Here is a 9,375-nt window from a genome sequence, read left to right as displayed (position 1 = left end):
TTGGCGGTGGGGCAGATGAACCTGGAGTTCATGCTGAAGCTCAACACGGAGCTCATCCAGTTCGAGGACGATCTGGCCAAGCTGCACGCCTCCATCAACGCCATCCTCTTCTCCGACCGCGACCTCGAGCTCATGAACCTCACCCAGCGCCACGAAATGGGTACCCCCCCACCGTGAGTCGTGTCGTGTGTCGTGTGGCGTGTCGTGTCGTGTCGTGTGTTGTGTCGTGTCGTGTCATGTCTTACGTGAGTGTTCGCTGAGAATTAGAGGAGAAGCGCAAGCACCAAAACCGTACGGGCTATTTTGACGACGGCGGGCCGTACGCCTCGTCCACCGCCGGCAACCACAGCCACGGCGGCGGCGGCAACAACGGCAACGGCGGCAGCACCAACGGTCGGGGCGCCGCCAATCGAAGTTCGTCCGCGTCGTCGTCGGGGCTGTCGTGGGAGGAGGAGCTGGTGGTGGACCGAACCGAGGTGGAGATCCTGCTCGAGAACTACGCCAAGTGCGTGGACGACCTCCTCACCCGGGTCAAGCTCATCAACCGCAACATACGCAACTGCGAGAAGATGCTCGAGATCAACCTCAACAGCTCCCGCAACAGGTGAACCGCACACACACACACACACACACACCCACACACACGGTGCACCGAACGACACTCACCGCACGACACTCACCGCACGCACGGCAGGATCATGCAAACGGAGCTGCGGATCAGTGTGGCGGCGCTGGTGTTGGGCGGGGCGTCGGTGTCGGCGGGCTTCTTCGGGATGAACCTCACCTTCCCCGACTGGTTCGAGTCGCCCCAGGCCTTCCCGGCCGTCGTCGGCACCACCCTCTTCTGCTCCTTCGCCTTTGGTACGCCCTCGCCCTCGCCCCCGCGTGTGTCGCTGGTTGTGTCGCTGATCGTGTGTCGTGTCGTGTCGTGTCGTGTCATGTGTGTGCGGTGCATGTCGTGTAGGCTTCAGTTTGCTGAAATGGGCGCGGTACAAGCGGATTCTGCTGCCGATCACGGCCGCGTCGTCGACGCCCGTGTTCAAGCTGCCGACCCTCGTGCCCAGCCGGGTCAAGAAGGCCGTCTCCTCGCTCCTGCACCCCGCCGCCCACCAACACCAACACCCTCACACTCACCACCCGCCCGCCTCTGCCACCATCCCGCCGCCCACACCGTCCGCCGCCGCCAAGCCGGCTTCAGCTTCGCCCTCTCCTCCTCCCGCAGCGCACAAGAGCTGAAACAAATGAATAGAATTAAGAATAACTTAATAGATATAAATTCTTACATATTTAGAATAATATGTAATAAAAAGAATTATATATTCATACATTCACAGGCGAGATGTAAAAGTGGTGATTGTTGGCCGGAGCGAGGTGGCTCGGCGGGGGCGCGGCTGCTACCACTACTTGAGGTTGGAGGGAGCGACGTAGGTGAACCCACCGAAGTTGTCCTGCTCGGCCTTGGACAGCTCCGATCCCTGACGTAAGCCCCACACACAAACAAAAAACGAAAGAACGAAAGAAGAAAAGAGCGAACGTGAGCAAAACACGACGGCGAGAGGGGGGGGGAGCAAGGGGACGCGGGCGTAACGTACGTTATCGGTGACGGAGAGGGTGGCGTCCTCGCCGGTGAAGGACGGATCGATCATGTCGGTCGACAACTCGCTCTTCTGTTTATTGTGTGAAGCAGTCGTGTGTGCGGTGTGTTGTGTGAGTGCGGTGATGATGATAGTTCGTTTGCGCGCGTGTGTGAGCAGGCGCGTACCACGGGGGGAACGTAGGGCGGGACGATCTCCTTCTTGATGAGCTTGTCCCAATCGATGTTGGCAAAGTAGGGATGGGCCTGTGCCGGAGCGAGCGGTCAGTCGCCGCAGAAGAACGAAGAAGAACGAAGAACGAAAAAAAAGAACGTTAAAAAAATGGATTGATACCCTGATGGCGGTCGGATCGGACAGCCTCTCCTTGGGGTCACGGCTCAGCAGCTGCGCGTCGATGGTCGTTAGTTGTGTGTCGTGCGTTGCGTGTCGTTGCACTGTTGCGAGTCAAGCAAAGTGGTGGGCCACGTACGCCTTCGATGAGGTTGGCAGCCTCGGCGGGGATGGTCGAGGGGAACTTGAGCTTGGCGTTCATGATCTTGGAGTACATAAGCTGCACGTCCTCGCTGTAGAACGGCGGCTGGTCTCACCAACCCACCACACGACACGTGTGAGACACCGCACACGCACACCGCACGCGATCGTTGTGTGTGTGTGTGGGGGGGAGGTGTGAGGCACGTACCAGGCCGGTGAACATCTCGTACATGAGGGTACCGAAGCTCCACCAATCGACCTCCTTACCGTAGCCCTTGCCCTCCAGCACCTCCGGCGCTGCACCGCACACACTCGTGAGTGTCGTGCTACGTGTTACGTGTGTTGTGTGTGTCGTGCGGTGGCGGTACCGAGGTACTCGGGGGTGCCGCAGAAGGTGGCGGTGCGGTCGTCCTTGGCGAGCAGGCCCTCCTTGGAGATGCCGAAGTCCGTCATGCAGATGTGGCCCTCGGCCGTGATGAGAATATTCTCCGGCTTCAAATCACTGCGCACCAGACCAATCGTGTGAGTGTGGACCACCGCACGACACGACACGACACACACAACACGTGGTGGAGGGCGTACCGGTAGATGACGCCCTGGTTGTGGAGGTACTCGAGGCCGACGACGATCTCGGCGCCGTAGAACTGGACGCGCTTGGGCGCGAAGGTCTTCTCCTTCTGGAGGTGGAAGAACAGCTCGCCGCCGTTCACATAGTCCATCACAAAGTAGAGCTTGTCTGTGCGTGTCGTGTCGTGAGCGCATTGCACACCGCACACGCGCATACAACACGCGCATGAGTACGTACCCTGGGTCTGGAAGGAGTAGTACAGGCGGACGAGGAACGGGCAGGTGAGCCGCATCAAAATGTTCTTCTCCGCGCGCGTGTGGTCCTGCGAGCCAACGGTCAGCACACGCACCGCACACACGACACGACACGCACCGCACACACCGCACGACACACATTGGAGGGGGACGCACGAGTTCGTTGCGGTCGAGGATGGTCTTCTTGTTGAGGACTTTCATGGCGAAGATCTGGCCGGTCTTCTTGTACCGGACCTGGAGGACCTTGCCGAACGAGCCCTTGCCGATCACCTTGAGCGACTGGAAGTCGTTCACCTTCACCCTGTCCGCCTCCACCTCCTGCGCGCGCGCGCGTCGCGTCGTGTCATGTCAGAGCGCACACACTCGTTGGCCGCACACGCACACGCACACGCACACGCGAGCGAACCTTGTTGGCGGCGGGGCCGGAGCCGTTGGCGGCCGGGGACGCGGCGGGAGCGGCGGACTCACTCGACGGCGAAGACGAGGACGACGACGCAGAGGCCTCCGCCTGGAATTGTTTTAAAATGAGAACGCGCACCGTGCGTGTCATCGTGTGTGGCGTGTCGTGTGGCGTGTCGTGTCGTTGGTCGTGTCGTGTGTGCGTGTCGCTACCCTATTTTCGGAGAAGGCCTTCTGGAGAACCTGAACCCACTGATCGGTTTCCTGCTCCCATGCAACACAACACACGGGTCAGCCCCAGCCTTCCACGTTAACTCTGAGCCGTGCGTGTCGTGCGCTGGTAGCGTGCGGTGCGTGTGCGTGTTGCGCGGACGGGAGAGAAGAAGGCACACACACCTCGCCGGTGGAGGCGAAGAGGTGGTAGTTGCGATCGGGGGTCTGGATCTCGAAGCAGTTCTTCTTCTTCTTGTAGTCGTTCTTCTGCACCTTCTCCATGATCTTCAGCGGAATGGAGCCCTTCACCTTGCCGTTCTGTATTATGGGACGTTTTATTTATTTTTTGGTTCGTTTTTGTTCGTTTTTGTTTGTTTATTACTTATTTCATTAAAAACTATTAGTTGGCAGGCGAAAAAATAGAACATAATTATTGTTTAAAATAATAAAAGAACGAAAGAAAGAAAACGAAAGAAAGAAAGAAACGATGCAGGGCGGGGGGGGGAAGAGTGTAAGGTGCCTTGGAGGGAGGGGCGGTGTAGTAGGTGATTTGGCCGTCGGCAAAGACGCACCACCGCTTCTTCCACGACTTGATGGTGCCGCCCTCCTTCGTCAGCCAGCCCTCCATCAACGGCGCAGATGTTCGCGAGCTCGGAGTCGACATCCTTTCTGCTCGACCCCCCCCCAAACACAAAAAACCAAATCAGTGTAATAAACGAATAATACATCATAACAGCATCCTCTCGAGTATTAATCGCCAGCGCCCTCCCAAGAAGGCCAATGTGGCATACCTAATCTATAATCAAAGGCCTATTTTTCGCTGTTGTTGTGGCTCTACTGGTGTGGATTGTTTCTGTTGTCTCCACCCCCAGTTCACAAATTAAATTAAATTAAATTAATTGTCGGATATTACCTGATGTCGACACGATCCATTCTTTTGTGTGAATTTTTATTTCATTTTAATTTGCTTTCTTTTCTTTTTTTTGTACAATAAAGAAAAGACAAGATTGATTGTAGATGGGGCTTGCGCTGCGGACGTGGTGGCGAGCGGTGGCCGGGTGGGCCTTCAACGGGAAGTACATGGCGCCGTACGTGCCCACCAACGAATCCATCGTCTCCGAAATCCTCAAGCTCGCCGCACTCACCCACACCGACCGCCTGTTCGACGTTGGCTGCGGCGACGGACGTACGCCCCCACCCACGCATCGGAGCTAAAATGCACTGCCTGTTTTATGTCCGACGGTGCTCAACCGTGCCACGGATGGTGTGTGTGCGGCCGTGGGGATGTGCGTGGAGGCGGCTCGGAGGTATAAGGCCCGGTGCGTGGGGATCGAGCTGGACGACGCCCTGGTGAAGGAGGCCCGGCTCAACGCCCAGCGCGGCGGACTCGATGATCGCATTACCATCCTCAAGCAAAACGCACTTGAAGTCGACTACACGTGCGTGTCGTGTCGTGTCGTGTCGTGTCGTGCCGTGCGTCGTGTCGTGTCGTGTCCCCCAACTTGCTGTGTGACGTGTGCGCTGAGCGGACAGGCGTGTGTGTGTGGTGTGCAGTGATGCGTCGGTGGTGACGATGTACCTGAGCGAGCACGGCAACAAGAAGATGAAGCAAGTGTTGAGCCGCTGCCTCAAGCCCGGCGCCCGCGTCGTGACCTACCAGTTTCCCGGTACATCTCCATCCCACACCCACGACACGCACTCACCTTCGATCTTCACAACCGCATCTAATGGCGATGATGGCGATGATGGCGGGCGTCAAGTGGCGGGATGGCTGCCGGACAAGGTGCACAACCTGGCGTCAGGGCAGCGCCTCTTCCTCTTCCACCACCCGCCCAAGACCAGCAATAATGATAATAATAATGAGAATTCTTGACCTTGGGCCTTTTGTACACTCTTGCGGGCGCATTGGGCCGGCAGCACACAAAAGGCAGCCAATCGTGCCTGCGGGCCGAGTAAGCCCGCAATCCCGGGTGTGTGCGGGTGATCTGCACTCCTCTCGACCTAAGCCCAGCTGAGCTCAACATGGAGCAGCTGGAGGCGGTGGGCTGGGGCGTGCTGAGCGCCAGCTCCTTCCCCATCGGCTGCCTCCTTGGCCTCGTACGGGGTCCTCATTTATTTTACTTTTATTTATTTATTATTGTTTTAAAAAGGGAAATAAAAGGTCATCGGGGGTTGGGGGAGGTTGCAGAGGTGGCCGACGGTGCCGCTGTGGCTGCGCGGAGTGTTGATGGGCTTCGGCGGCGGAGTCATGCTGAGCGCCCTCACCATCTCCCTCTTTGGCGAGTGGCTCTCCCGGCCGCACGAGTTCGGCCGCGGCTCCACCAGCGTCCTCCTCGTCTCCGCCCTCGTTGGTACCATCACCGCACACACCGCACACACCGCACATACGATACAACACGACACACACCGCACGACATCGGTGCTGAAGAGTGAGTGAGTGGTGGGCAGGCGGGGTTGCATTCGTGGTGGTGGACTCGTTTCTCGAGAGACGCGGCGCGTGGATGCGACGCCTGTCGGCCAAGCGAAAGCGACTCACGCAGTGGCGATCGAGGCGGCTGCGGCCGCTCCTGACCAAACTGCGGCTCGCCCGTGCAAAGCAGGCCACGACCACGCGGGCTGCGCACACGTCGGTCGCCCTCGAGGCGCTTCAGCTCGCTCTCGAAGAAGAGGCACGCACAGCCCATCACGACCACACTCGCACACCGCACACGCGGAACGCACACGCGCAACGCACTCACCGCACGCACGCACACGCACATGCAGTTGGAGCAGCAGATGCGAGAAGAGAAGGAAATGGAGGACATGAAGGTGAACAAGATAACAAAGGAGAAGAAGGACCCGAGGTACGTCGACCTGGAGGCGTGGACAGTCAGCACCCGCGGCGACGGCGAGCTGACCACCCCAGCGCTGCCGCTGGTCATCGAAAAAGGTCCGACATGTCGCGTGTTGCGTGGGTGTCGCGTGTCGTACGTTGTGTTCTGATGCGCCGGGGTCGCAGAGGACGAAGCTGACCTGCCTGCGGAAGCGCTGGAGCCCACGCCGCACATCAACGCGCACAGTCTCATCGGGCTGGCCATTTGGATGGGCCTTCTCATCGACGGCGTTCCAGAGTCGCTCGTCATCGGTACTCGCCCCGTGCACCACCAGCGCACGATTGCAGTGTGCGTGTGGGTGAGCGTGCGCGGTTCTGATGGCGCCAAGCACGCAGGAGTGGAATCGGCGTCGCACGAGGGCGTGACGGTGGCGCTGCGGGTGGCCTTCTTTCTGGGCAACCTGCCGGTGGCGCTGTCGTCCTCGATCGTCATGCTCGAGAACGGCATGTCGCGCATCGCCATCTTCCTCATGTGGCTCATGCTCACTGGTATACGCACACCACCGCACAGCACGACACGACACGACACGACACGACACGACACGACACGACACGACACGACACGACACGACACGACACGACACGACCAACGACACGACCAATGACGCGACACGACCAACGACGCGACATGACCAACGACACGACCAACGACACGACACGACACTCACCGTTTGGGTGGTGCACAAGGGTTGACCGGCGTGGGCGCGTTTGCGGGGTCGTTCATGGAGGAGCCGCGGGAGGGCCAACCCAACTCGGCCTTCCTCTACGGCCTGGGCGTGGCCGAGGGCATCGCCGCCGGCGCCATGCTGGTCATGATCGCCAACGTCATGTAAGGAACACCGTGTCCGATGGCACACAACACGGGACACTACACACACGACATGCGACTCACCACAAATATGGCACGCACGCAGGTTACCAGAGGCGTATCGCACGGCGGGGAGTCTGTCGGGGCTGTCGCTGATGTGCGGCTTCTTGGCCGGCCTCTGCTTGGAGCTGGCCGACAACTGGTGAACGAATGTAAAACTCTTCCTTTTATGGAAAGAAATTCATACGCCAAGGCCGTGAGAACAGTTGGGCTGGGCGGCATGTTGATGGGCTTTGGTGGCGGCGTCATGCTGAGCGGTCTCACTGTCTCCCTCTTTGTCCAGCGGCTCCACCTTCCGCTGGAGTTCGGCCGCGGCTCCACCAGCGTCTCGCTACCATCACCGCACACGCAAACGCACAATCGCACACTACACGACACCAGCACTGATGAGTGAGTGAGTGGTGGGCAGGCGAGGTGGCATTCATGGTGGTGGGCTCGAGCAACGAGGCACGTGGATGCGCCGCACACGCCGCACGCTCTGCACGCACTGCACACCGCACAGTAACTGCACACCTGTGCAGATCGCCTAGTTGGAGAAGGAGATGGTGCGGGACGAGAAGCAAATGGAGGAAATGGTGAACAAGGCAACAAAGAGGAAGGAGGACCCTAGGTACATCGAACTGGAGGCGTGGACAGGCAGCGCCCACGGTGAACTCACCAAACCAGCGTTGCCTCTTGCCATCGAAAAAGGTGGCTGGGTGTACTCGTGTGGGTGTGTTCGAGAGCGATGGTGCGGTGGTGCGTGCGTGTGCTGCGCACAGAGGATGAAGAGTGCCTGCCTCCGGAAGCACTCGAGCCCACGCCGCACATCGACCTGCACAGTCGTGTCTTGTGCATTGCTGATGATAGGCGTGTGGTAGGAGTCGAAACTACAACACTCCAATCATGGAGGGGAAGAGGCAACCCATCTCGGCGATCCTGCCGGCGTGGGCGTGGTCGAGGGCAGCCGGCGCCATGATGGTCATGATTGCCAACGCCATGTAAGGCACACACAACACGCACACGCACACACACAACGCAACGTGTGCGGCACGACCCACGCCACACGCCACACACCACACGACGTAGGCTGCCAGAGGCATATCGCACAGCGGGGAGGCTGTCGGGTCTGTCGGTGGTGTGGCTTCATGGCCGGCCTCTTCTTGGAATTGGCCGACAACTGGTGAACGAATGTAAAAAGCTACACGACGCGTGTGTGTCATGCGGTGTGTGCGACGTGCGTGTGTCGTGCGTGCCACACGCGCGCGCACGAGCGGTGGAGTGCCTGGTCGCTAGAAGAGTCGCCTGGTGACGGCGGCGAGCAGCACTGCGACGACCACCAGCAGCCACGCCCACTCGCTCGGGAGGCCCAGGGCGTCGGTCACCGCGTGGCGATAGCGCGAGAAGGCGTAGAGGATGCCGAACACGACCAGCGACGACACCCAGCGGCCGCCCACGCTCGCGCCCTGGCCGCCGCCTGCCGTCGCGCCGGTCCACGCCTCGACCCGCACGCTCGGCACCCTCTCGTCGCCGCCGCTGCTGACGTCACCAGCCTCATTCTGTTTAAGGTGGCGCTGGTAGTGGGCCAGGAGGTCCCTCGGGTGGAGGTCGCGCCCGATGAAGACGAATCGGTTGGTCTTCGGGACCGCCGCGCTGCTGACGTCAGCATCGGCCGTGGCATTCTTGGTATTCCTGGCCTGCACGTAGACGTGGTCGTTGGGCTCGAAGGCGAAGGTGGAGTGTACGCCCTGCAGCACGAACCGGCGGCCGCCCTGGGCGTGGACCACGCCCTTGCTGCGCAGAATGGCGGCACCGCGCTCCCTGAGCAGCAGCCCGACCCACCGCTGCAGGTCCACCATCGCATACTCGCCCTGACCACCACCCAAAACATATTCTAAGTCCTGCGTGTGCGATGTGTGCGGTGTGTGCGGTCGTGCGGTACCTCGCTTCGGAGAGTGACGGACTGGATGCGCGAGTCGTGCTGTCGGTAGGGTCGAAAGTCGAGGAACCCTTCGTCGCGTGCGAGCGTCTTGTCTATGTCGAAGGCGCCGATGCCGAGGATGCTCGCCGCATCAACCTTGGCGTACTCGGTGCGTGAGATGGGCGCCGACGGGTTGAGCTCCTTCAGCAGCTTCTCGATCTCGTCCAGCTCCTTG

General features: G+C 59.9%; 5 protein-coding genes across 5 annotated transcripts in view; 3 read left to right on the top strand and 2 right to left on the bottom strand.

Annotated features, from left to right (window-relative positions):
- Positions 1–15: 15 nt before the first annotated feature.
- Positions 16–1,236, top strand: ACA1_385130 (uncharacterized protein; the record flags this gene model as incomplete). The annotated part of the gene is made up of 4 exons (XM_004347089.1): positions 16–160; positions 268–604; positions 695–861; positions 965–1,236. 4 exons carry the CDS (start codon positions 16–18, stop codon positions 1,234–1,236), a joined length of 921 nt encoding a protein of 306 aa, XP_004347139.1.
- A 164-nt stretch (positions 1,237–1,400) lies between these two features.
- Positions 1,401–3,782, bottom strand: ACA1_385120 (RAC family serine/threonineprotein kinase, putative; the record flags this gene model as incomplete). Its single annotated transcript, XM_004347088.1, has 13 exons — positions 1,401–1,475; positions 1,593–1,667; positions 1,763–1,840; positions 1,929–1,979; positions 2,065–2,172; positions 2,275–2,363; positions 2,435–2,568; positions 2,649–2,802; positions 2,872–2,956; positions 3,045–3,206; positions 3,295–3,396; positions 3,501–3,551; positions 3,684–3,782. 13 exons carry the CDS (start codon positions 3,780–3,782, stop codon positions 1,401–1,403), a joined length of 1,263 nt encoding a protein of 420 aa, XP_004347138.1.
- A 1,002-nt stretch (positions 3,783–4,784) lies between these two features.
- Positions 4,785–5,373, top strand: ACA1_385110 (uncharacterized protein; the record flags this gene model as incomplete). The annotated part of the gene is made up of 2 exons (XM_004347087.1): positions 4,785–4,939; positions 5,055–5,373. The coding sequence occupies 2 exons, from the start codon at positions 4,785–4,787 to the stop codon at positions 5,371–5,373; spliced, it is 474 nt and encodes a 157-aa protein (XP_004347137.1).
- A 149-nt stretch (positions 5,374–5,522) lies between these two features.
- Positions 5,523–7,386, top strand: ACA1_385100 (metal cation transporter, ZIP subfamily protein; the record flags this gene model as incomplete). Its single annotated transcript, XM_004347086.1, has 8 exons — positions 5,523–5,597; positions 5,689–5,851; positions 5,949–6,130; positions 6,264–6,429; positions 6,499–6,624; positions 6,709–6,861; positions 7,060–7,201; positions 7,287–7,386. 8 exons carry the CDS (start codon positions 5,523–5,525, stop codon positions 7,384–7,386), a joined length of 1,107 nt encoding a protein of 368 aa, XP_004347136.1.
- Positions 7,387–8,201: 815 nt separating this feature from the next.
- Positions 8,202–9,375, bottom strand: part of ACA1_384990 (CobW/P47K Cterminal domain containing protein) — a gene marked incomplete at both ends in the record, with an annotated part of 1,508 nt that continues 334 nt past the window's right edge. Inside the window, 3 exons of the mRNA XM_004347085.1 lie at positions 8,202–8,399; positions 8,548–9,090; positions 9,162–9,341. Coding sequence (XP_004347135.1) covers positions 8,202–8,399; positions 8,548–9,090; positions 9,162–9,341 — 921 coding nt within the window. The remainder of the gene's footprint in view (positions 8,400–8,547; positions 9,091–9,161; positions 9,342–9,375) is intronic.

Source organism: Acanthamoeba castellanii, assembly GCF_000313135.1.
Source record: "Acanthamoeba castellanii str. Neff unplaced genomic scaffold scf7180000084730, whole genome shotgun sequence".
NCBI classification, from domain to species: Eukaryota; Discosea; order Longamoebia; family Acanthamoebidae; genus Acanthamoeba; species Acanthamoeba castellanii.
The sequence above is the reverse complement of the archived record's forward strand: the minus strand, read 5'-3'. Positions and strand labels throughout refer to the sequence as shown.